The sequence below is a fragment of the Rana temporaria genome, chromosome 7 (assembly GCF_905171775.1).
Source record: "Rana temporaria chromosome 7, aRanTem1.1, whole genome shotgun sequence".
Taxonomy (NCBI): domain Eukaryota; kingdom Metazoa; phylum Chordata; class Amphibia; order Anura; family Ranidae; genus Rana; species Rana temporaria.
In genome coordinates, this window is record NC_053495.1 from 11,247,372 (window position 1) to 11,275,070 (window position 27,699).

At 46.4% G+C, this 27,699-nt stretch overlaps 1 protein-coding gene across 1 annotated transcript in view; it reads right to left on the bottom strand.

Annotated features, from left to right (window-relative positions):
• Positions 1-8,028: 8,028 nt before the first annotated feature.
• The window catches only part of LOC120945044 (netrin-4-like), a 56,840-nt gene continuing 37,169 nt past the window's right edge, over positions 8,029-27,699 (bottom strand). The window contains exons 6-10 of the mRNA XM_040358885.1: positions 26,814-27,027; positions 25,633-25,766; positions 20,762-20,830; positions 16,781-16,951; positions 8,029-9,693 (exon numbers count right to left, since the gene is read on the bottom strand). Of these exons, the coding sequence (XP_040214819.1) occupies positions 9,557-9,693; positions 16,781-16,951; positions 20,762-20,830; positions 25,633-25,766; positions 26,814-27,027 (725 nt within the window). The 3' untranslated portion in view covers positions 8,029-9,556. The remainder of the gene's footprint in view (positions 9,694-16,780; positions 16,952-20,761; positions 20,831-25,632; positions 25,767-26,813; positions 27,028-27,699) is intronic.

The following is a 27,699-nucleotide window of genomic DNA, read 5'->3' on the forward strand; positions in this document are numbered from 1 at the left end:
AAAACAGCTGGAGGGCCGAGGTTGCCTTCCCCTGCTCTATATGGAAGCAGTGGTTTCTCTGCAGTTGTCCAACACACTGGGCTTGAATAACTAAAACTGGAGAGTGCAAAATCTCACTGCAGCTGTGCAATTTTAGCCAATCGGCTTCTAACTTCAGCTTCTTCAGTTAATCTTTGACCAAAAATCCTGGAAGCTGATTGGTTTTTATATTTAGAGCTGTACCAGATTTAGTAAATAACCCCCCACTGTCTACTGAGTCCTCCAATCAGCAGGAAGCGTGTGCTTTACTGATTGTAGACCTATTGGTGTGACTCAGCAGTAGGCATGTCTGATTTGTGCAGAGGGACCGCTGCTTCCCCACAGGGATCGAGGGTCCTTCTCTGCAGCATGCTGGCAGGAGACAGACTTTTCTATCTACGCTGTGGCTGGCGTCTAAAGAAAAGGAACTACAGTAACGCGGCTAACGAGCGTTTCGTAATACGACCGCTGTATTTGGAACAATCCTGACTCGGTTTGCGAGTGTTGTCTCGCGAAACTAGCAGGATTCAGGCCAAAGCGGCGTGCAGTACCGCGTTTGGCCTGAGGCGAGGGGGTGCCGAAGCGGAGCCGAATGGCACCGTTCGGAAATACTACGTTCCCGAGATCCTCTGGCCTTTCTGGCTGTTTCCGAGGCTCTCTGGCGATTCCCCCCCAGCCTCTGGCCGCATGCGGTATTGCATGCCATTGGTGTGAATGCAGAACTAATTATTTTCGTTTCCATTGGCTTCAATGGGGAAACTCGCTTTGATATGCGAGTACACTATTTATCGGGGTATAGCGCGGAACGCGTATAGTGCGCACCCCTAAAGTTGCCCGAATTCCTGTGGAAAAAAAGATGTTTTGTACTTACAGTTTTGCGCGTCGGCCTCGTTGGGTCCGGCGTCCATCTGCGGCTTCGGGTGTCCTCTTCGTCGGGTCTGGCGTCCTTCTGCGGCGTCCTCCCCGCTCGTTTCCCGCGCCGAGTTTGAATACTGCGCCGACATATACCGAGCCCAGTACACTCGTGTATCGTCGGGCAGGCTCGGCAACACTCACGCTGACGTCCTGTACGCTCAGGACGTCAGTACGAGAGGCGCCGAGACTGCCCGAAGATACACGAGTGTACTGCGCTCGGTATATGCCGGCGCAGTATTCAAACTCGTGGCGGGAAAGCGGGTATTGGCGTATATCGCGCACCCACGATTTTGCCCTGATTTTCAGGGCAAAATAGTGCGCGGTATACGCCGATAAATACGGTACTTTGGATTACGAGCATTCTCCTGGAACGGATTATGCTCGTAATCCGCGGTTCCGCTGTATAATACTTTTCACGCCTTTTTGTTCTTGTTGCACCTGGAATGTATTTTGTTTGATTTAAACCGAAAAAGTTAACTGGTCTATAACAGTGATGGAGAACCTTGGCATCCCGGATGTTTTGGAAATACATTTCCCATGATGCTCCACTACACTGCGGAGTGCATGAGCATCATGGGAAATGTAGTTCCAAAACATCTGGGGTGCCAAGGTTTGCCATCACTGACCTATAAGAACCCACCGGCAATGGCATCCTCCATGTTTCTACCCTAGAAGTCCAGCAGAAGTTCACATTATGTTTGGAGCATGCCAGTAGGGTGTACACCCCTTTCCCCTCCTTCCACAGTCTCACTCCTCTTGATATATATCAGTTAGGGAGAACCTTAGCACCCCAGATGTTTTGGAACTACACTTCCCATGATGCTCATGCACTCTGCAGTGTAGTGGAGCATCATGGGAAATGTAGTTCCAAAACATCTGGGGTGCCAAGGTTCGCCATCACTGATATATATATATATATTCCTTCTTATAAAGTAAGTTCAGAATCCAAAAAGGGGGGAGAATAGGGCTCCCCCCAAAGGCCGTGGCAGGTGTCCACACCCAGGAACACGAGCACAGATACCTCCCCCACCCCAGCAGGGCCCATCAGAGATTTTCAAAGTCTCCGGGTAATTCGTCTCTACCAAAAAGTGAATTGCAGGCTTTTGGTGGACTCCGCCCTCGAAGGACCCGATGATTCTTTCCTCCTTTTGTCATGCCAAGGCTGAGCAGAAGACGTTCGAAATCAGAACATTCACTATCCTGTACTGTCTGTGCCTGAAACCCGATGTGTCCACCGTTGCCTCTCTCCTCCAGACTGCACTGAATCAATCAGCCAACACTCTGCCCGGTACGCTGTGTGATCCGGTGTGCTACTTGAAAAAAAAAAAAAAATTAAAACCTTTTTACCTTTTTGTTGCAAAACGTCTAAATCTGTGTGTTTTTTTATGTGCGATTCTTACACTGAAAACCTACAGTTGTGTTTATAGTGCAAAAATCAGACTGTAGTGAATTTATCCTTCAGGCTCCGTTCACACTTGTCATGCGACTTTGGACACAAAGTGGCAGGACAAGCCGCGGTCCATTGTTTTCAATGGCACCCGTTCACATCTGTGCAACTTAAAGCGGAGTTCCGGCCACAATTTCACTTTTTAAATATAAATACCCCTGTAATACACAAGCTTAATGTATTCTAGTAAAGTTAGTCTGTAAACTAAGGTCCGTTTTGTTAGGTTGTTACAGCATTTAGACACTTTATAAAATAGAAATTGACTGGGGCCATCTTAAGTGTGGGCATCATGAAGCCAGACTGTATGACTTCCTGGATTTCAGCCTTGAAAATCTCGCACATGCTCAGTGCTGCACAAGCAGTGTCAGATCAGGTTTCAGCACCTGTGCTGTCCAAGTCACATGATTCTTTGAGACTGGGGAATGCACAGACTCCTGGAAAGTTACACCCACTACATTCCCAGGAGTCTGTGCAGTATAGGTTAGGAAGCATTAAGCACCTAGGTGCAGGAAGTGGGGAAGATTAACTATTCTGCCTAGCAACAACACTTTGAAGGCATCTAAAAAAAAAAAAAATTGTCATTTTTTTAAAACTACTGATGTAATGTTATAATTATGGGTGGAACTCCACTTTAAAAGGTGCCTGCAGTACTTTGATGCGACTTATTGCCAAAGGCTGCATTCACAGCTGAGGGTTGTGTTTTGGAGTATTTATTCTGGCTTTTCTTTTTTTTTTGGATGTTTGTATAGGCATTATTTAGCGTGTTTGGACAGCGGTTTTTCAGCTTTTTTTTTTTTTTTGTTACGTTTTTTCAGCTTTTTCATCCACTTTTATTTATTATACATTACATTTTTTTTTGTAAGGAGTTCATTTATTTACCGTATTTGCCGCCGTATAAGACGACCCCCTAATTTTCCAGCTAAAATGTTGGTTTTGGGATATACTTGCTGTATAAGATGACCCCCTTCCTACTAATCATGCCAGACTGTGCCACCGTTACATGCCAGACTGTGCCACCGTTACATGCCAGACTGTGCCACCGTTACAAGCCAGACTGTGCCACTACATGCCTCACTGTGCCATTACATGCCAGACTCACTGTGCCCCATTTCATGCCTCACTGTATGTCTTGACGATCCCTTACCTTATCCTAAGACATGCAGTATCTGTCAGACCGCGGCAGTCCATTTTTTTCAAAAGCCGCGCCTCCTTCTTCTGCTGTTCCGTGATAGGCGGAACACTCGGCTTCCCAGGAGACACTGTGTACTGTGTTCAGTGTTCCGCCTATCACGGAGGCCCTCTCGTCCTCGGTCTCTGACAAGAGGGCCTCCGTGATAGGCGGAACACTGAACACAATGTCTCCTGGGAAGCCGAGTGTTCTGCCTATCACGGAACAGCAGAAAGAGGAGGCGCGGCTTTTGAAAAATGGACGGCCGCGGTCTGCATGTTAGGTTACCGGCGTATAAGACGACCCCCGACTTTTAAGAAGAATTTCAGGGGTTAAAAAGACGCCTTATACGCCGGAAAATACGGTAGATTAAATTTAGGTCCATTTCACACTGGGGCGTATTTCAGGCGTTTTAGCGCTAAAAATAGCGCATAAATAACGCCTGAAAAAATCCTGCCCCAGCATTCTCAATGTGAAAGCCCGAGGGCTTTCACACTGAGGCGATGCGCTGGCAGGAGGAAAAAAATCTCCTTCAAGCAGCATCTTTGGAGCGGTGAGAGGAGCAGGGTGTTTACCACTCCTCTGCAGAGGCGCATTGCCGGCGGTATTAACCTTTTGCTAAAAATTGCGCCGCTATACCACCACCGCACTTCCACTGCCCCGTGTGAAAGGGGTCTGAGGGTCCCCAGACATACCGCTCCAAAGATGCTGCTTGCAGGAGATTTTTTTCTCTCCTGCCAGCGCATTGCCTCAGTGTGAAAGCTCTCGGGCTTTCACATTGAGATTGCTGGGCAGGAGTTTTTCAGGCGGTATAGCAGCGCTTTTTTTAGCGCTGTACCGCCTGAAAAACTCCTCAGTGTGAAAGGGGGTCTTAGTCTTTGACAATAAAACCTGGAAGCTGATTGGTTACAAAGCACAGCTGCACCAGATTCATACATGGTTTCGTCACTTAAAGGGGTTGTAAAGGTACCATTTTTTTTCCCCCCTAAATAGCTTCCTTTACCTTAGCGCAGTCCTCCTTCACTCACCTCATCCTTCCATTTTTCTTTTATATGTCCTTATTTCTTCTGAGAAATCCTCACTTCCTGTTCTTCTGTCTGTAACTCCACACAGTAATGCAAGGCTTTCTCCCTGGTGTGGAGTGTCGTGCTCGCCCCCCTCCCTTGGTCTACAGGAGAGTCAGGACGCGCTCTACGTTGCAGATAGAGAAAGGAGCTGTGTTAGTGAGCGTCCTGACTCTCCTGTAGTCCAAGGGAGGGGGCGAGCACGACACTCCACACCAGGGAGAAAGACTTGCATTACTGTGTGGAGTTACAGACAGAAGAACAGGAAGTGAGGATTTCTCAGAAGAAATAAGGACATTTAAAAGCAAAATGGAAGGATGAGGTAAGTGAAGGAGGACTGCACTAAGGTAAAGGAAGATATTTAGGGGGGGAAAAATTACCTTTACAACCCCTTTAAGTCCTGATGAAGAGTTACAGCCCCCTAAAACGCGTTGACTTTATAAACAATCTATCGCTGGATTAAACTTGTATTTGGACTTGAATATTGTGGTGCTTCAGTTCCAGATTCCTCGATCCCCTATCACAACCCAAAGTGATCGTGGAAAACCTTCGGTGTGCAGTGGCTGCCAGCCTACTACTCGGACTTTCCTCTATACCACCACCATGCTGTTGGATGCTATCAATAAGATAAAATAAATGTATAAAAAAATAAATAAAGGGGTTCCAGTGCCCTTTCCTTAGCAATACATATGACCGATTCAGACCCCCAACCAGGTCAAGAAGTGAGGAGAAGCAATGAAAATTTATGGAGGGAGCTGAAACTTCGGGTTGCCAAGAAACGTTAGGGATTTAGAGAAGATCTGTAAAGAAGAGAGGAGACCAAAATCCCTCCTGAGATGGGTGGAGACCTGATCACCAACTACAAGAAACGTCTGACCTCTGTGCTTCCCAACAAGGGTTTTACTCACTGAACTGCAACTCAGTTTTTAACAATGTGTTTTTTCTGTATTTGTGGTTGATATTCTGTCTATATTATTTAACATACACCTATGATAAAAATGATAGACCCTTAATTTCTTTGTAGGTGGCCTGTGTGAAGGGGTATGTCGCCCCCCCCCCCCCCCTCTCCAATCAGCTCTCGGAGCTCCCCTCACTGAGCTCTGCAGAGTGTAACTTCAGCTCTCTGCCCCCTGTTTTCTGAGCTCTGACAAGCTTTATAAATCCCGAACTTTGAATGGAAGAAGAGAAGACTGCAGATAGACAGGTACAACTTATGTAGGAGGGGATATGTTTCATCTCTATAACAGTCCACTGGGTATATGGAAGAGTTTACAATCACTTTAACCACTTAAGCCCCGGACCATTTTGCAGCTAAATGCCCAGGCCAGGTTTTGCGATTCGGCACTGCGTCGCTTTAACAGACAATTGCGCGGTCGTGCGACGTGGCTCCCAAACAAAATTGGCGTCCTTTTTTCCCCACAAATAGAGCTTTCTTTTGGTGGTGTTTGATCACCTCTGCGGTTTTTATTTTCTGCGCTATAAACAAAAATAGAGCGACAATTTTGAAAAAAATTCAATATTTTTTACTTTTTGCTATAATAAATATCCCCCAAAAATATATAAAAAAAATGTTTTTCGTCAGTTTAGGCCGATACGTATTCTTCTACCTATTTTTGGTAAAAAAAAATCGCAATAAGCGTTTATCGATTGGTTTGCGCAAAATGTATAGCGTTTACAAAATAGGGGATAGTTTTATTATTATTTTTTTTACTAGTAATGGCGGCGATCAGCGATTTTTTTCGTGACTGCGACATTATGGCGGACACTTTGGACAATTTTGACACATTTTTGGGACCATTGTCATTTTCACAGCAAAAAATGCATTTAAATTGCATTGTTTATTGTGGAAATGACAGTTGCAGTTTGGGAGTTAAACACAGGGGGCGCTGTAGGAGTTGGGGTTCACCTAGTGTGTGTTTACAACTGTAGGGGGGGTGTGGCTGTAGGACTGACGTCATCGATCAAGTCTCCCTATAAAAGGGATCACTCGATCGATACGCCGCCATAGTGAAGCACGGGGAAGCTGTGTTTACATACGGCTCTCCCCGTTCTTCAGCTCCGGGGAGCGATCGCGACGGAGCGGCTATAAAAGAATAGCCGCGCCGTCGTCCCGGATCGCTCCCCGCGGGTTAGCGCATGTACCGGGGGGGGGGGGGGGCCCCATCGGACCCCCGACCCGCGGCAAGGAGGGGGCGTACATGTACGCCCATCTGCCTGTACGAGCCATTCTGTGGACGTATATGTACATGCGGCGGGTGTTAACCGGTTAAATATGTGTGTTATTTGTACATGCTGTGGAGGCAGCTTGTAAGTTCAGAAGGGTCTAATGGTGTCTATAAGGAATCGGTAGACTCGGGAGTCATTCAGCAGGCACAATAATTCTCTACAAAGCTTGTGGACAGTTGGTGCTCTTGAAGCAAACCTTTGCTTTAAATCCCCTCCAGTATCATAGACTTACCTTTACTTCATTCTTCTACCATTCCATTTAGCACTGGAAGCTAAAGAGCTACCCAGTTGAGGCCAGTCAAGTTCCTCCACCCCAAAGTCGCTCATCCATGTCTTTATGGACCTTGCTTTGTGCACTGGTGGGCAGTCATGTTGGAACAGGAAGGGGCCGTCCCCAAACTCTTCCCACAACGTTGGGAGAATGAAATTGTCCAAAATGTCTTGGTATGCTGATGCCTTAAGAGTTCCCTTCACTGGAACTAAGAGGCCAAGCCCAACCCCTGAAAAACATCCCCACACCATAACCCCCCCCCCCCCCCCCCCACACACACACACACACCATAATCCCCCCTCCACCAAATGATTTGGAGGGGTGGCACAAAACTTTTGACAATATAGTGAGGGTGAGTGAGTTTGGGGTGGAGGAACTTGACTGGCCTGCACAGACCTGACCTCAACCCGAGAGAACACCCTTGGGATGAATTTGAGTGGAGACTCTGAGCCAGGCCTTTTCACCCAACATCAGTGCCTGACCTCACAAATGTGCTTCTGGAAGAATAGTCAAACATTCCCATAGACACACGCCTAAACCTTGTGGACGGCCTTCACAGAAGAGTTGTAGCTGCAAAGGGCGGGGCCAACTCAATATTGAACCCTACGGACTAAGACTGGGACGCCATTAAAGTGTGTGTAAAGGCAGGCGTCCCAATACTTTTGGCAATATAATGTATATCTGATGCTAGCTCTGCATTAAAGGGTTAGTTCGCCTTTTCATAAAAATGAAACTATGGACTACCAATACACTCCCCTCCCTTCTGATCCCAGCTGCAAGTTGTTGCAGCAGTCAATCAATGCCTTGGTGGCATCACCTACATCTGCAATAATGCCTTGTGTGCCATCCCATGGTTGTCATCACTGTCTGTGAGAAGTGCACTTTATGTCATATTACTCATTATCCCAGCAGATAGAGACTAGGTTACACATAACCTTTATTTACAAAGCAGTTCAGGAAAAGCTGGACATTACTTTGGCGCTGCATTCAATTGCGAGAAGCCAAAGGCAAGATAAAATATAAACTCAATGTGTTGCCATTTTAAGTGATTCCATCCTTTCCATTTCAACGTGATTTTGGTTTCTCTTGTACCTATATTACGAACATCCCTTGAATCGTCTCTTGATTGGTCAGCCTGTTATTAGAATGTCCTTGGATCTTCTCTTGATTGGTGGACCTGTTATAATAACGTCCCCTGGATTTCCTTTTGATTGGTGAGCCTGCTAAAAGAACATCTTGGATCTTCTCTTAATTGCCAAACCTATTATAAGAACATCCTTGGATCCCGGCTTGATTGGTGGACCTATTTATAAGAACGTCCCTGGATCTCTATTTGATTGGTGGACTTACTATAGGAACATTCTTGGATCTTCTCTTGATTGATGGACCTACTAGTAGAACATCCTTGGATCTTCTCCTAATTGTTGGACCTATTATAAGAACATCCTTGGATCTTGTCTTGATTGGTGGACTCTTAATATAAGAACGTCCTTGGACCTCCTTTTGATTGGTGGACCTACAATAGGAATATTCTCAGATCTTCTATTGATTTAACAGACCTACTATTTGAAAAACCTTGGATCTCCTCTTGGACCTGTTATAAGAACGTCCTTTGGATTTCCTCTAAATTGGCGGACCTATTATAAGAACATTCTTGGATCTCATCTTGATTGGTGGACTTACTATAAGAATGTTTTCAGATCTTCTCTTAATTGCTGGACCTACTTGTAGAAGATCCTTAGATCTCCTCCCAATTGGTGGATCTGTTATAAGAATGCCCCTTGGATTTCTTCTTAATTGGCGCAGCTATTATAAGAACATCCTTGGATCTCTTCTTGATTGGTGGACTTAATATAAGAATGACCTTGGACCTCTTTATGTTTAGTGGACCTACTAAAAGGACGTCCTTGGATCTCCTTTTGATTGGTGGACCTACTATAAGAACGTCCTAGGATCTCCTTTTGATTGGTGGACCTACTATAAGAACGTCCTTGGATCTCCTTTTGATTGGTGGACCTACTATAAGAACGTCCTTAGATGTCCTTAATTGGCAAACCTGTAAACTCCTTCATGTGAAATGTTAAACTTTTTGGAAAAATCCAGGTACAAAACAGCCAGGATAACATATAAACATCCTCCAGCACTTTTCCAGAAAGCACCTGATATTATTGGTTACAGGAACTTAAAAAAAAAAAAGTCAGTTAGGTGCGTCATCTGGTGCTCCACAGACCACGTACTGAAATTTCAAGCCATGCGAGACAGGTGTCTATCGAGAAGCTTGTCTATCCAAGACACGCAAAGCTTGCCAGTGGAGGCTGCGCAGTTAGTTCCTTCTTGTAGTGAAGTCTATGCTACTGCCGGAGTTGGGCTTGTACAAGACGTCCTGCTAAAGTCAAGTGCCAAGGGAAGAGAAGATACTTCCATCTTCTCCCCAGAAGAGTCAATAACTATTTGCAGCCTGACCGGATGAAATCAACGGCTTGTTTCGCCCAAACCGCCTTCCAAGGCTTGACTAGGCTGTTCATGTTGACAATCAGTTTGTTGGTCCGACTGTCTTCTGGTCCGGCAATCAGGTAGTCTGTGCCTAAAAATGAGATAAATTGTTACTTAAAGCGGAGTTCCGGCCACAATTTCACTTTTTTAAATATAAATACCCCTGTAATACACAAGCTTAATGTATTCTAGTAAAGTTAGTCTGTAAACTAAGGTCCGTTTTGTTAGGTTGTTACAGCATTTAGACACTTTATAAAATAGAAATTGACTGGGGCCATCTTAAGTGTGGGCATCATGAAGCCAGACTGTATGACTTCCTGGATTTCAGCCTTGCAGATCTCGCACATGCTCAGTGCTGCACAAGCCGTGTAATATGTTTCAGATCAGGTTTCAGCACCTGTACTGTCCAAGTCACATGATTCTTCGAGACTGGGGAGTGCACAGACTCCTGGAAAGTTACACCCACTACATTCCCAGGAGTCTGTGCGGTGTAGGTTAGGAAGCATTAAGCACCTAGGTTCAGGAAGAGGTAAGATTAACTATTCTGCCTAGCAACAACACTTTGAAGGCATCTAAAAAAAAAAAAAAAAAAATTCTTAAACGACTAATGACATTTTTTTAAAACTACTGATGTAATGTTATATTTATGGGTGGAACTCCACTTTAACTGGCTAAAGATTGTGCTTTCCATGTCAATGCGGCCATTTGTGTAAAGGGCCAGCCCATCCCAAGATAAGTTATAGGCACAGCCTGGACTAAGTGATGAAAAGAAAGAAAATTCAGAGAGCCGCACATCACACAAAACCTCTAAGGCCGCGTACACACCATCGGTCCAAACCGATGAAAACGGACCGAAGTTCAGTTTCATCGGTCCAAACCGTCCGTGTGTACGGCCCCATCGGTCTTTTGTCCTTCGGACAAAAATTAGAGAACTTGCTTTAAAATCGAACCGATGGACTGCTGACCGATAGGTCCAAACCGATGGTTAGTACACAAAAGCATTGGTTCAAAACCCGCGCATGCTCAGAATCAAGTCGACGCATGCTTGGAAGCATTGAACTTCGTTTTTTTCAGCACGTCGTTGTGTTTTACGTCACCGGGTTCTGACCCGATCGGTTTTTGGAACGATGGTGTGTACGCACATCAGACCATCAGTCTGCTTCAGCGGTGAACCCGATGAAAACGGTCCGTCGGACCATTCTCATCAGATGGATCGACCGTGTGTACGCGGCCTAAGAAGCAGTCTCAGCCCGGACTCTGTCCAGGCCACGCCCCCCCGGCATGTTTTGCGTCAGCGTATGGCCTGGATGGAGTCTAGGCTGAGGCTGCCTCTACTTCTAATGCCGCGTACACACGAACGGGTTTTCCGTTGGAAAAAAAAATCGGATGGTTTTTCCGACGGAATTCCGCTCAAGCTTGGCTTGCATACAAACGGTCACACCAAATTCCGACCGTCAGGAACGTGGTGACGTACAACACTATGACGAGCCGAGAAAAATTAAAGAGGATGTCCGGCGAAAAAAAAAATATTAAAAGTCAGCAGCTACAAATACTGCAGCTGCTGACTTTTAATATCGGAACACTTACCTGTCCTGGAGTCCAGCGCCGTCTGCAGAAGAGGACGAGCGGTCGCTCATCACTCTGCTGCCCCCCCCCCCCCCACGACATCCTCGGTGAGGGAACCAGGAAGTGAAGCGCTCCGGCTTCACTGCGCGGTTCCCTACGGCGCATGCGCGAGTTGCGCTGCGCCTGCTGATTGGCTCTCGCTGTGCTCTGGGAGCCAAGTGTTCCCAGAGCACAACGGGGGGACGGGAGGTGACGTCATGCCCGCAGTCTGCCCGTAGACTGTGGCCGGAAGTGGGTGCAAATACCTGTCTTTAGACCGGTATCTGCACCCCCCTCCCCCCTGAAAGGTGTCAAATGTGACACCGGAGGGGGGGAGGGATCCGATCAGCGGGAGTTCCACTTTAGGGTGGAGCTCCGCTTTAAGTTCAATGCTTCCGAGCATGCGTCGACTTGATTCTGAGCATGCATGGTTTTTAGTGCGTGGGAATTGCATACAGACGAACGGATTTTCCAATAGGATTTTTTTTTCCGTCTGAAAAATTGAGAACCTGCTCTCTAATTCCGTCGGAAATTTCGGTGGAAAAAGTCAGATGGGGCACACACACAGGGTCGGAATATCTGACTTTTTCCATTGGAAATGGAAATTCCAACCATGTGTACGCGGCATTACACTAGTGTTTTGTGTGATATGCGTTTCTTGGGATTTTCTTTATTTCCTTCTTTATTGACTTCTATGGAGCTGTTACAAGCCCTTTCCCTGCCTGCACTCCCAGAAGTTGACAGTAGATAAGGACCTACCAGAGGCTGGAGCTGCACCCTTTAATCTTTTGTATGGGGGTCATGCAACTTGTGCACTCAAAGTTGGAGCAATTGTCGCACCAGTGTGAACCGGGCCTTAGTTATAGGCTAACAGATGAACAAAATTACAACTTTTGAAAACTCATTGCACCACAATACTTGTGTAGCGTTGTGCATTGGGCTCCACAGTAAAATGCATTGGATGCGATTCCCAATGAATGGCTCTGGGAGCTGCGGTGGCTCAACGCGATTGGCACTGCGCTGACAAGCCATTCACCTCTGCAGCTAGGGGTTCGGATCCCGGTCCCGGCTACATGTGAATTGAGTTTGGTGGTCTCAGCCCGGCTCCCGGTGGGTGTGCTATGCGAGGTAAGCCTGCGCTTAGTACGCCCACCCCCCTCCCACAAAAACCACCACACTTACACACACTCGCAATTGGGTTAACATGCATGCACTTTGACCACGCGGTCTCTAAAAAGAGAGGCGAAGGACTAACGGGGCTGGTTGAGCGGGCTAGATCCTCTCACTCCCTTGCCCCGTTGGGCTTCAAAGCGGAGCAGGTAGGGCGGGCTGTGTGGGAGGACCCCCTCACACACCCACCATTGCCACCCGGGGCATGGAGAAAGGTGGCAGATTGCCTCTGGGGGAGGCCTGCCTACTCCCAACTCCTGCAGTCCGGCTCCTCTCTCGAGTACACGCACAAAATACACTTTAAAAAAAAAAAAAGAATGGCTCTGCACTGCACATATAGGCAGTGGCGCACAGGCAGCAATAAAAGCTCACTGGGGTTGTAGCCCTTCCTACATCTATCCACAGAAAATATGGTACAAAATACATGGTGAAAGCTGCATTCATCATAGAAAAGGAAATGATCACCGTTGGCAATATCCAGTCAGCACTTTCCACGGCTGCAGCTGCAGGGGAGATCTATATTATGTGAACCAGAACATAACTGAGCTTTGCAGAAGATGCTCAAAGCAGGTCAAAAGCAGAACTATTCACCCATATTAACCCTCCACAACCCCCCCCCCCCTCCTTACCATCCTGCCATGCTATGCCACGGGCAGGTACAGCCAATTAAATGCTGCTCAGTGCGATCAGAGGCACTCTCAATGACGAGTGTTAGAGTCTGTGATCTGGCGGAGACGGATGGGCTGCCCTGCCAGCTTACGTCTAATGAACGGCCCCCGATTCATTCAGCTCCGCTTGTAGAATGAACGTTTTGGACAAGAGACAGAAGCGAGTGATCTGGTCCCCCCCGCGCGGCACAGACGTGTGGGAACAGAGAGGGCACTGTGTCTGCCGGCAGTTTCTGCGAGAGAATAGAACGCTGGTATTCGCTGCGGGGTGCCCACTCCTGACCCTCTGAGGAGCAGATGAGGCTTGTGCCATGCTGTGTGGGCACGACCCGCGCCCCAGAGTCGCACTGTTATGTTTCATAGTAAGCTCTAACGAGCAGGGCCCTCTGATCCCTCCTGTATTGATTCGTATTGTGACTGTACTGTCTTCCCTGATGTAAAGCGCTGCGCAAACTGTTGGCGCTATATAAATCCTGTATAATAATAATAATAGTCACACTGCAGGTTCTAGTAAACCCAAAAGCAAACATTTATTATATTGCAGCTTACCAATTCTTACATATGGAGGCTGCATTTATTTATTTTTTACTTTATTTCCTTTATTTTAAGCTGGTGATCAGGCCAGTAAGTAAGATGTGATGGCTGCATTTGTTTCCTTTTTTAGGCTTTATTTTCTTTCTTTTCTTTTTAAAGGGGAGGTTCACCCTAAAAACGACTTTCTCTTATTACACTGGCCCCTCACATTACAATACGATTATGCCTATTATTTTTTTTTTGATGCTGTACATACCTTCGTACAGCTATTCACCTGTAGCTTCCGGCTTGCGAGTCCCGCGGGAGTGGGCGTTCCTAACATGCTGGTGATTGACGTTTTGACAAAAAACGAGCTCCCCCCGTCGCGTAAGCTGCGTCACGATTGGCGAAAGGAGCCGAACGGCGAGTCGGCGCTATACTGCGCCTGCGCATCGCCGTTTGGCTCTTTTCGCCAATCGTGACGCGGCTTACGCGACGGGGGGAGCTTGTTTTTTGTCAAAACGTCAATCACCAGCATGTAAGGAACGCCCACTCCCGCGGGACTCGCAACCCGGAAGCCACGGGTGAATTAGCTGTACCAAGGTATGTACAGCATCAAAAAAAACCTAATAGGCATAATTGTATTGTAATGTGGGGGGCAGTGTAATAAGAGAAAGTCGTTTTTAGGGTGAACCTCCCCTTTAAGCTGGTGATTCTGACAGTAAGTCTGTTGTTTTTTAAAAACACAAGCTATCCTGCAGATGTAGCAGTTACAGGGATGAGGCAAACCATTTACCACTGACAACAGGGGTGCTTACTATGATCAGCTTTTATTTATTTATGCAAAACCTTTATCCCAAAAGGAAAGAAACTGTTTGCTGTAACGATTTGGCGTTGCGGCTGGCTGCTCCTGTTGGTGATCAAAGAGTTAACACTCTTTGATCCACTCTATGGCCTTGGAGGACCAGAGCGAGTCCAGGCTAGAAGAATTTTTTATTTTTATTTTCAAATCAAAAGAAAATATATATATTTTTGATGTTTCGATTTAAAAATATATATATATACTGTATTTTTTTTATATCTTTTGCTTTTAAAAAATAAAGAAGAGATCTGGGGTCTTTTTTGATCCACTCTATGGCCTTGGAGGACCAGAGCGATGTCATGACATTCACTTCCGGACCAGGCTGGAATAAAACATTTTTTTTTTTTTAAAGCCAAAGATTAAAAATATATATATACATATATATATATATATATATATATATATATATAGTAAAAAAACAATCCCAATAAGCGTATATTGATTGGTTTGCCAAAAGTTATCGCGTCTACAAATTATGGGAGATATTTTATGGATTTTTTTTTTTTTTTTACTTGTAATGGCATCAATCAGCGACTTATAGCAGGACTGCAATATTGCGGTGGACATTCTGGCCTGGATTCAGAAAGGACTGCGCCGTCGTATCTATGCGCTTATTCAGGAACTGAGATACGCCTGAATTTTGCAAGATACGACCGACGTAAGTCTCCTTACGCCGTCGTATCTTGGGGTGCATATTTCCGCTGGCCGCAAGGGGCGCTTCCGTAGATTTACGCGTCGAATATGCAAATGACCTAGATACGCCGATTCCCGAACGTACTTGCTCCTGTCGGATTTAGCTACGCCGTTTACGTAAGGCTTACGTCTGGCGTAAGTTTACCCCTCATAAAGCAGGGGTAAGTCATGTTAAGGTATGGACGTCGGAACAGCGTCTTATTTTATGTCGTTTGCGCAAGTCGTACGTGAATGGGGCTGGGCGTAAGTTACGTTCACGTCGAAAGCATTGGGCCGACGTATCTTAGGGAGTATTTGCAACGTGATTCTGAGCATGCGCGCGCATGCGCCGTTCGATCGGCCATGCATTTTCATTAGCGGAAGTTTCACTTTTGGTGGGAACTGAGCTTTAAGAGATCCCAGTCCTGATGCAAGCAGTGGGCCGGCTCTTGGGAGGAGTTAGCAAATATCAAAATGCCTGGATTGGGTGGGTGTCAGTCTGGAGGAGTGGGCGTTCCTAGGTAGACTGTATGCAGATTGCCATAGGTAACACCCACATGTGCTGCTAAGCCTCCATGATTGAACAAACTGAAATCCAACGAATGAAAGGGGAGAGGTTGGGCAGATGCCGAACCTTGGCACCCCAGAGGCCTGGATTCAGATACGACGGCGTATCTCCATATACGCCGTCGTATCTCTGAGTCCGGCCGTCGTATCTATGCGCCTGATTCCGAGAATCAGTTACGCATAGATTTCCCTAAGATCCGACCGGCGTAAGTGTCTTACACCGTCGTATTTTAGGCTGAATATTTACGCTGGCCGCTAGGTGGCGCTTTCGTATAGTTACGCGAGGAATATGCTAATTAGGTATTTACGCCGATTCAGAAACGTACGTCCGGCCGGCGCATTTTTTTACGTCATTTACGTTGGGCTTTTTCCGGCGTAAAGTTACCCCTGCTATAGGAGGCGTAGCCAATGTTAAGTATGGACGTCGTTCCCGCGCCGAGTTTTGAAAATTTTACGTCGCTTGCTTAAGTCGTTTCGCGAATAGGGCTTTGCGTAAGTTACGTTCACGTCGAAACCAATGAGGCTTTGCGGTGTAATTTCGAGCATGCGCACTGGGATTTTTTCACGAACGGAAAATACGCAAGGTCATGTGAAATTTAAATAAAACACGCCCACAACATCCCCATTTGAATTAGGCGGGCTTACGCCGCCTCACATACGTTACGCCGCCGTAACTAAGGGCGCAAGTTCTTTCTGCATACGGAACTTGCGCCCAAATTTACGGCGGCGTAACGTATCTGAGATACGTTACGCCCGCAGAAAGATGCGCTCATCTTTCTGAATCCGGGCCCAGATGTTTTGGAACTACATTTCCCATGATGCTCCACTACACTGAGCATCATGGGAAATGTAGTTCCAAACCATCTGGGGTGCCAAGGTTCACCATTACTTGCCTAGACAATGCTGGACATCCTCCAGCCAAGACATGAGAAGGGGCTCTTATCTGACTGGCTGCAGCTTCTAATGCACATGGTGAGAAGCTCACAGCGTGCGGTGAAATCGGAGTAAGCCATTTTCAGTCCAGCAGAGGAGCCGCTACAACTGTGCAAGACTGAAGGGAAGGTGACCATGTGGGGATCTGCCTGGACCATAGGTGGCTCCGGATCCCACGGGAAACATACCTGGGTTAAGGATGGGGCAGGTGCAACCACGGTTGGTCCACGATTCCGGATAGATGCTCCGGTTGTTTCGTCCAATCTTGACTTTGCCAGATTTCAAGACCTTCTTGACTTTCACCACCACCTCAGCGTGGGTGCCTTTGTCATGAGCGGACAAGATCCGAGCTTTTATCACTGATAGAAAGACAGAAAGGATCGTTAGATATCACCATTCCCATCAGAATATAAGGGAGACCCCCGTTAGGTGAGAATATTCCCTACACCGAAACTGCAGTGAAAAATCGTGACAGTTCAGAAGAATGAACAGAGGAAGAAGGACGTCTCCTTTCCTTTTACATTACAGTGTTCTGTCCCCCCGGGGCACACAATACATGTAGTACTATGTCCCATTTTCCTACACGCTGTGACAGGCAAACTACACTATGTTGTCAAAAGTATTGGGACCAGTGGCGGTTCGTCCAAAGAGGGCGCTGGAGAGCCGCCCCTTCTGGCTCTCGCACCGCCATTGAGTCTAATAACATTGATTCATGCATTGCATGAATCGATGTTATTGTCGCCGCTGCCGCTGGTCTATTCAGATGGCCGGACCTTGAGCGACAATGGGCACAGTGGGGACAATTGGCACAGCGGCATTAATGGGCACAGTGGCGACAATTGAGGGGCACAGTGGCTGTGTTTGATGGCATGGCACAGTGGTGACAATTGATGGCACAGTGGCTGCGTTTGATGGCATGGCACAGTGACTGCGTTTGATGGCATGGCACAGTGGTGCGAATTGATGGCACAGTGGCTGCGTTTGATGGCATGGCACAGTGGCTGCGTTTGATGGCATGGCACAGTGGTGCGAATTGATGACACAGTGGCTGCATTTGATGGCATGGCACAGTGGCTGCGTTTGATGGCATGGCACAGTGGCTGCGCTTGATGACATGGCACAGTGGTGCGAATTGATGGCACAGTGGCTGCGTTTGATGGCATGGCACAGTGACTGCATTTGATGGCATGGCACAGTGGTGCGAATTGATGGCACAGTGGCTGCGTTTGATGGCATGGCATAGTGACTGCATTTGATGGCACAGTGGCTGCGTTTGATGGCATGGCACAGTGACTGCGTTTGATGGCATGGCATAGTGACTGCGTTTGATGGCATGGCACAGTGATGCGAATTGATGGCACAGTGACTGCGTTTGATGGCATGGCACAGTGACTGCGTTTGATGGCATGGCATAGTGACTGCGTTTGATGGCATGGCACAGTGGTGCGAATTGATGGCACAGTGGCTGCGTTTGATGGCATGGCACAGTGGCTGCGTTTGATGGCATGGCATAGTGACTGCATTTGATGGCACAGTGGCTGCGTTTGATGGCATGGCACAGTGGTGACAATTGATGGCACAGTGGCTGCGTTTGATGGCATGGCACAGTGGCGACAATTGATGGCACAGTGGCTGCATTTGATGGGCACAGTGAGGCTGCAATTTTTTTTTCCGTTTGCGCCCCCCAAAAATTGTGAGCACCAGCCGCCACTGAAACTGAAGCATAGTAAACACAGTTTACTATGCTTCAAATATAATTGAACACAGTGAGTGAGTGTGTTCATTTAGAAAAGGAAGGGGCCGGTAAATGACATATTGATTGGCCCCTTCCCCACTCTCCATCCTGAAACATGTGGGGGGGGAGCCTGAGCAGTAGGGGGAATCGGCAAAGCGCAAAGTGATTAGGGTGTGCCCTGGCACACCCCCTGCGCACGCCTATGGCTATAGCAACTAAACGCATTTAGTAGTAGCTGGGGGGGCTCCCAGAATCCTCCTGCTCCTGTAATTGGCTCACTGCTTCGGTCACAGAACTGTGAGCCGATCCTTAGGTCCCGTCACAGCGCATGCGTGAGTTACCGCATCCCCAGGCCGCTATGATAACGTCGCGAGCATGCTGAGAAAGTCTATGTGTTACAGATTTGTATATAAAAAATGCCTTGACAAAGCTGGACTACTCTTGGGATCTTAATTGCATGTGGCGTGGGATTTAAACCCCCGCTGACAACTGCTTTGTCTGTATTACGTCAATTTCAGTTGAGGCAGTCATTAGCAAGGATGCTCACATACAATGGGGGGGGGGGGGGGGGTATTGCTGTATGTTAAAAGGTTAGATCACACAAAAGTAAAACCTGATTAATCAAGCTGACAGACCACTGAAGGCACCTCTAAAGGGTAACTCCCCTTTCGTGGGGGAAAAAAAAATAAAAAGTAAAGAAGAAATAATCCTAGCGTATACAATTGCTATACAAGTCATATTGTAATTGACTGTTATTAAACACGACCTTTCCTTTTTAATCTGCAGCCGCTGTAATATTTTACAAATACAGTGCAATATGGATACATGGAGTTCTTCTGTACACAGAGGGCCAGATTCATGTACAATTCCGGCGGCGTAACGTATCCCATTTACGTTACACCGCCGCAAGTTTTCAGCGCAAGTCACGGATCACGGATCGGTTAGTGAGGTGTATTAGTCTAGCATCAGCATTCACATAAGAGTAGGCCATTAAGGAGAGAGTTGCAGTAGTGAAGGCGGGAAATAAGCGGGAAACCGTCATGTCTGCAGTTTCTGACCATCTCTGGTATCATGTCTGCAGTCTCTGACCATCTCCTGTATCATGTCTGCAGTCTCTGACCATTTCCTGTATCATGTCTGCAGTCTCTGTCCATTTCCTGTATCATGTCTGCAGTCTCTGACCACTTCCTGTATCATGTCTGCAGTCTCTGACCATCTCCTGTATCATGTCTGCAGTCTCTGACCATTTCCTGTATCATGTCTGCAGTCTCTGTCCATTTCCTGTATCATGTCTGCAGTCTCTGACCACTTCCTGTATCATGTCTGCAGTCTCTGACCATCTCCTGTATCATGTCTGCAGTCTCTGACCATTTCCTGTATCATGTCTGCAGTCTCTGACCATCTCTTGTATCATATCTGCAGTTTCTGACCATCTCTGGTATCATGTCTGCAGTCTCTGACCATCTCGTGTATCATGTCTGCAATCTCTGACCATCTCCTGTATCATGTCTGCAGTCTCTGACCATTTCCTGTATCATGTCTGCAGTCTCTGTCCATTTCCTGTATCATATCTGCAGTCTCTGACCATCTCTTGTATCATGTCTGCAGTCTCTCACCATCTCTTGTATCATGTCTGCAGTCTCTGACCACCTCTTGTATCAGGTCTTTAGTCTCTAACCATTTATTGTGTGATGTCTGCAGTCTCTGATCATTTCTTGCATCATGTCTACAGTCTCTGACCATCTCTTGTATCAGGTCTTTAGTCTCTGACCATTTATTGTATAATGTCTGCAGTCTCTGACCATTTCTTGCATCGTGTCTGCAGTCTCTGACCATCTCTTGTATCATGTCTGCAGTCTCTGACCATCTCTTGTATCATGTCTGTAGTCTCTGACCATCTCTTGTATCATGTCTGCAGTCTCTGACCATCATTTGTATCATGTCTGTAACAAGGCCGATTATTGTTCTGTCAGTAGGGAAGGCATCCATGCCTTCCCTAACCATCTTGTATCATGTCTGTAGTCTCTGACCATCACTTATATCATGTCTGCAGTCTCTGACCATCTCTTGCATCATGTCTGCAGTCTCTAACCATCTCTTGTATCATGTCTTAATCTCTGACCATCTCTTGCATCATATCTGTAGTCTCTGACCATCTCTTTTATCAAGTCTGCAGTCTCTAATCATCTCTTGTATCATGCCTATAATCTTTGACCCAAATCTGTTGTGTGTCTGCTGTCTTTGATAATGAATATTCACTGAGTTTTTGTGTGTGGCCCTTAGGTGATGTCAGAAGCCACACTTGAGGCCCCTCATATCAAGAAAGTTGACCTAAAATACAACCGAAGCTGTAAACATGGTTGCTAGAATCCGATTGGTTGATAACACAGACGGGTTCTATGGACCCTCATGAACATAAGACCCGGGTACTCACCGTAGGCGTATTTCATCTGACAGAAGTCCGTCATGCTGCCCAGCATTCGCTCTTTACACACACACTTCTCTGTGGAGACGAGGAGAAATAAGAGATACGAGAATATTAAAGAGAACCTGTCACCAACTGAAAGAAGTGCAGGCGGAAGACGGAGAATACAAGCGGAAGGCATTTAGAGGGCTAATGCGCTTTCAGAATTAAATCCAGCTTGTTTGCTCGTGGGATGTCCGTTAACAGGAGTGACCTAAAATGGCCGACTGCGGCACGGGATCCCAGTTTTCACTGATGTTCCACGAGCAAACAAGCTACTTTACAGATTTCCCCCGAAACGCGTTTCTCCGAGTCCATGCAAGCTCTAATAACCATTACAAACCCTGATGAAGGGGGAAGTGTGTCGGCTTCCAGCCCCCCCCCCCCCCTCGAAACGCGCTTCACTTGCATTCCCCTTCTTTTACAGTGTATCCAGAAGTTTGTTTGAAATCTTTGCAAATTTATAAAAAACGAAAAAAATAAAAATATCCCATGATTATACACAGCGGGAGCTGATCTGCGGGTACCGTGGACTCGATGTCCGCCGGCCATCCCGTACAGAGGCAGAATGTAAACAAGGCCGATTACCGTTCTGTCAGTAGGGAAGGCATCCATGCCTTCCCTAACCATCTTGTATCATGTCTGTAGTCTCTGACCATCACTTATATCATATCTGCAGTCTCTGACCATCTCTTGTATCATGTTTTAATCTCTGACCATCTCTTGTATCATATCTGTAGTCTCTGACCATCTCTTGTATCATGTCTGTAGTCTCTGACCATCTCTTGTATCATGTCTGCAGTCTCTGTCCATCTCTTGTATCATGTCTGTAGTCTCTGACCATCTCTTGTATTATGTCTGTAGTCTCTGACCATCTCTTGTATCATGTCTGCAGTCTCTAACCATCTCTTGTATCATGTCTGCAGTCTCTAAACATATCTTGTATCATGTCTGTAGTCTCTGACCATCTCTTGTATCATGTCTGCAGTCTCTAAACATATCTTGTATCATGTCTGTAGTCTCTAACCATCTCTTGTATCATGTCTGCAGTCTCTAAACATATCTTGTATCATGTCTGTAGTCTCTAACCATCTCTTGTATCATGTCTGCAGTCTCTAAACATATCTTGTATCATGTCTGCAGTCTCTAAACATATCTTGTATCATGTCTGTAGTCTCTAACCATCTCTTGTATCATGTCTGCAGTCTCTGTCCATCTCTTGTATCATGTCTGTAGTCTCTGACCATCTCTTGTATTATGTCTGTAGTCTCTGACCATCTCTTGTATCATGTCTGCAGTCTCTAACCATCTCTTGTATCATGTCTGCAGTCTCTAAACATATCTTGTATCATGTCTGTAGTCTCTGACCATCTCTTGTATCATGTCTGCAGTCTCTAAACATATCTTGTATCATGTCTGTAGTCTCTAACCATCTCTTGTATCATGTCTGCAGTCTCTAAACATATCTTGTATCATGTCTGCAGTCTCTAAACATATCTTGTATCATGTCTGTAGTCTCTAACCATCTCTTGTATCATGTCTGCAGTCTCTAAACATATCTTGTATCATGTCTGCAGTCTCTAAACATATCTTGTATCATGTCTGCAGTCTCTAAACATCTCTTGTATCATGTCTGTAGTCTCTGACCATCTCTTGTATCATATCTGCAGTCTCTTTTTTTTTTTTTCCCACTTCAGACTCCACCGACCATGAGACCCGCTCACCATCAGATTGCTCATAACGTCTCTGTTTGGGTTTCGCATCATTTGTGGGGTTTTTTTTTGTTTTGTTTTTTTTACTCCATATCCAAAAGGAGCAAGTATATATTTTGTTTGCATCTACAGGTTTTTATACTTTTCTTCCTTAATTATTATAACTAGGGTTGTCCCGATACCACTTTTTTAGGACTGAGTACAAGTACCGATACTTTTTTTCAAGTACTCGCCGATACCGAATAAAAAAATAAAAAAAATTGTCAGTTTTTTTGTTTATAGCGCAAAAAAATAAAAACTGCAGAGGTGATCAAATACCACCAAAAGCCTACATCACATTAACTTTATATTTCTTTATAGGTTCATTCTATTCTATTCTCTTCATAGATGAAACAATTATATTATTTCAAATTAATGTCTCAATTACTTGTCGTCAAATAGCTGCCATGAAGCTATGATTATGACACTTCATGTTACATAATCTTATCCTACAATCCGCTAGGTTATCTATTTTCATTTACATTTATAAGAGTTACTTTCCTGAATGATTACGCCTTTTTCTACTATGCTATTTTACATGTTCTGTTAATGGAATATCTATTTCTATTATATTATTGTAGATGCTCTGTTAACCACTTAAGGACCGCCTCCTGCAGATATAAGTCGGCTGAATGGCACGGCTGGGCACAAGCATGTACCTGTACGTCCTCTTTAAGTGCCCAGCCGTGGGTCGCGGGTAGTGCGCCCGCGAACAGGTCCGAAGCTCCGTGACCGCGGGACCCGATCGCTGCTGGAGTCCCGCGATCGGTCCCTGGAGCGGAAGAGCGAGGAGAGCTGTGTGTAAACACAGCTTCCCCGTTCTTCACTGTGGCGCCGTCATTGATCGTGTGTTCCCTGATATAGGAGAACACGATCAATGACGTCACACGTCCAGCCCCTTTGTTTATAGCACAAAAAATTAAAACCGCAGAGGTGATCAAATACCACCAAAAGAAAGCTCTATTTGTGGGGAAAAAAGGACGCCAATTTTGTTTGGGAGTCACGTCGCACGACCGCGCAATTGTCAGTTAAAGCGACGCAGTGCCGAATCGCAAAAACTGGCCTGGGTCCTTTACCTGCATTTTAATTCGGGTCTTAAGTGGTTAATGGAATTTTGTTGATAATTATAACATTTAATAAAATATTTGAAACAGAAAAACAAATAAAAAATAAAAATACCACCAAAAGCTCTATTTGTGGAGAAAAAAGGACATCAATTTAATTAGGTCACATTGTCAGTTAAAGTAATGCAGTGCTGTATAGCAAAAAATTGCCTGGTCATGAAGGGGGGGGGGGGGGGGTAAATCTTTCAGACGGCAAGTGGTAAAGCGCTCTGTAAAAAAACTTGTGCAAGCTTACATTTAGGCTTGATTCACACTAATGCGTTTTTGGTGCATTTTGCGTTTTTGCAGAAAAGCAGGGAAATTTTTCAACATGGGTTCCTATGGAACATGTTCACATCAATGCTTTTTTGTGCCTCTGCGTTTTTGGAAAGGGTCTGGGACTTTTTTTCCTGCAAAAAGCAGCGTTTTGCATGTAATAAAATTCAATGGACCCGCATCCAAAACGCAAGTACCACGTTTTTCCTGCGATTTTTTTTTCTTTTAACCTGTTTATAGCTGGTTGTTAAAGCGGAGGTTCACCCTCAAAATTAACTTTTTCGCTAACCTATCTCCAGCCTTAATAAAGGCTTGTAGCGTTGTCATTTTTTTTTAAAGTTTACACTTACCTGTCTTCAGCCTCACTTCCGGTGCATTGCCATGAAATGAGATTTGCCATGGAATGAGATGGTCCGCCTCCATCTCATCCTATTGGCTCACTCATGTCACGTGACAAAACATCAGTCACAGCTAGGCTATCATAGGGAGAGGATCTCCTCTCCCTGTGATAGCCCGATAGCACTGTCAGCAGCGTGCCTCCCGCCAGCGCTAAGTACACCCCGCGCCCGCAACTCTACTCCCCGTCCCCCGCACCCCGCGCCCGCAGCTCTACTCCCCGTCCCCCGTTAAGGCTCAGGGAACGGGGCGAGTCTACGCTATTAGCGTAGACCTAGCGTTGGCTACGTTAGTAGTGTAACGTAGCCAACGCTAGGTCTACGCTAATAGCGTAGACTCGCCCCAGAATGATGGCAGAGCTGGTGGTCTAATAGCGTAGACTCTAATAGCGTAGACTCGCCTGGTTCCCTGAGCCTTAACGGGGGACGGGGAGTAGAGCTGCGGGCGCGGGGGACGGGGAGTAGAGCTGCGGGCGCGGGGTGTACGTAATCTGGGAGTAGAGCTGCGGGCGCGGGGTGCACTTAGCGCTGGCGGAAGGCACGCTGCTGACAGTGCTATCGGGCTATCACAGGGAGAGGAGATCCTCTCCCTATGATAGCCTAGCTGTGACTGATGTTTTGTCACGTGACATGAGTGAGCCAATAGGATGAGATGGAGGCGGACCATCTCATTCCATGGCAAATCTCATTTCATGGCAATGCACCGGGTCTTCTTCCTTGCGGAGAGTGGGCGCGTCGCTCCTTTTCCCCGACGGGGAGCTCTGCGCAATGTCTCCTGGGAGTGAGTATTGATCCTCCCAGGAGACGATTGACGTGCGGGTAAAGCGCGTCATCGCCTTCCGAAAATATCCGACGGGGACTCTGCTCTTTACGGCGCTATATGGTGCCTGCTGTGTAGAGCTGACTGCGCAGGTGCCGTAAAGTCCCCCTCGGATATTTTCGGAAGGGGATGACGCGCTTTACCCGAAAGTCAATCATCTAAGGAACGCCTACTCCGAGTGAGAACCCGGAAGCCCCGTGAAAAATACCATAAGACCGTAAGTACAGCGGTATGAAAAAAATAATCCAGCATACTGTAGATGTCAGCAGTATGCTGGATGTAACGGTCTATTGGTGTTTTAGGGTGAACCCCGCTTTAAAGGAAATGTAAAAAAATTCAAATTGATGGAAAAAAATAACAAAACGCAAATCGCGGCAAAATCGCGGTAAAAACGCAAGTCAAAAAAATGCAGCAAGCACCGAAAAAACGCTCAAAAGCAACATGCATAGGTGTGAATGGAACCTAAGTCCAGGCTTGGCCATCACAACATCATTACCTGGATGTCTTAACGCTGAAAATCCCTTTTCGTTGTTCCACTTCCACTCGTCCTCGCTCTCATTGGCTGGAGTGTCTATGAAGTCAGGGATCCTCCCACCAATAGGAATGTTTAGAAAATGTTCATTGTCACTGCTGCAAAACAAAACAGGGCAACACTTTTCTGTTAATAAATAAATGACCCCTTGCTTTTAGGAACTTTAAGGCTGAAATGAAATAAAGGCACAAAAACCTTCAATATATTCCTCAAGAGCCTCAAATGGATAGAAATACTCAGATAGAGCAATGCTGTAGATAACCTGTGCAGAGAGCAGAGCTGTGGGAGGGACCCTAGCGGGCTCCACCCACTACAGAAAACTACAGGAGGGGGCTTTCATGTAAAGGACGTCCCCCCCCCCCCCCCCGCCATCCGGTGCTTCCCCGGGCTCTCCTGTGCCATCGGGGGCCCGGAGAGAGAATCGGTCGGCGCTACCTGGGAAGCATAGAGATGACTGGTGACCAGATGGTCACCAGTCATCTCTATGACCGTCGGAGGCCCGGGCGCGACGTTATGACGTCACGCCCAGTACCCGGAAGTAAACTTTTTTTTCACCGATTTCATGCTTGTAAGCCTGGAGGAGAGATGTGGGGTCTTATTGACCCCACATCTCTCCATAAGGAGGACCGGTCACACTGATTCCTATTACAAGGGATGTTTACATTCCTTGTAATAGGAATAAAAGTGATAAAAAAAAAAAAAAAAAGAAGTAAAATAAAAATACTTGACTATGTATATTCTGATGGCAGTTTACACTGAACTGTGGATCACCCCATATTTTGAAAACATTTAATCAAACCACAGGTAAGACAGCCAATCCTGGGAGAGGAAAGGAGGAGAGGGGAGGGGGATGTGAATTGTGCACTTTACAGAAGCTGTGCATGTCTGCAAGCTAGTGCACGAGATATGTAAATAACCTGTCACTCGAGCAAGGACTTTGGTCTTTATCTGGAAGTCTGTTTTATTTCACTGAACAATAAAAAGAGGATTGCTCAGAGCTGGATTAACTCTGTGTGGCAAGACTGGGCACAGATGATAGGAAATCTTATTCTCTACATCGTGACACCAGAATTGTTCAAGGTGAGAACCTGATCCTACCTGAGGACAGGTGTTAGTGATCATCATCACGAGGTGAGATGTTGTACCTGTTTTGGCATTCTCCTGTATTGGGGTCGCAGTCTCTGGAGCAGTCGCAGGGCCGGCAGCCATTTTCCCCGAACCCCCAGTATCCCACCAAGCAGTGGTCGCAGTATGGGCCGGCCACACCGGGCTTGCAGTAACAGAATCCCGTTCGGGGGTGACACTTCCAGCTCCGGTTTAATGTTTCGTTCATTGAACCCATGACATTGCAAGAGCATTCTGTATGGAGAGAACAAAAAAAAAACGCTGATGCGGCACAACTCCACTTCTCCTTTCCCTTCATTAAAAAACTAAAGTGGGCCTAGGTATAGATATACTTAGGTAGATTCAGGTAGAGTTAGGCCGACTTATCACTAGATAAGCCGACTTAACTCAGAATCTACGCCGACTTATGTTTAAGCGTATTCTCAAACAGAGATACTCTTAAACACATCTAAGATACGACAGCTTGCGCCGTCCTATCTTAGATTGCAATATTTTGGATGGCCGCTAGGTGGCGCTTCCATTGCGGTCGGCGTAGAATAAGTAAATGAGTTGATACGCCGATTCACGAACGTACGCCCGGTGTATTGTCACAGTTTGCTGCCTATCGTAGAATGCTCCGGGAAGTCACGTGGCGGCCAACTGCGCATGCGCGATGCGTTCCAAACGCAAATGCGATGCGTTCCAATGGATTCACGACAGTACACACCAGTGAAACCTCGGTCGGCATCCAGGCTCTTTCCTTAACATCCCCGTGGATTGGAGGATGTTAAAAAAAGAGCCAGGAGGCCGAGCGAGCGCAGCGAGTCGTCCAAGCGAAGCGAGGACGTGAGGCCAACTGGCCACTTTCCTCTAAATCCACGTCGCCCTGAATGCCGGGTTCGCTGGTGTGTACTGTCGTAAATCCAT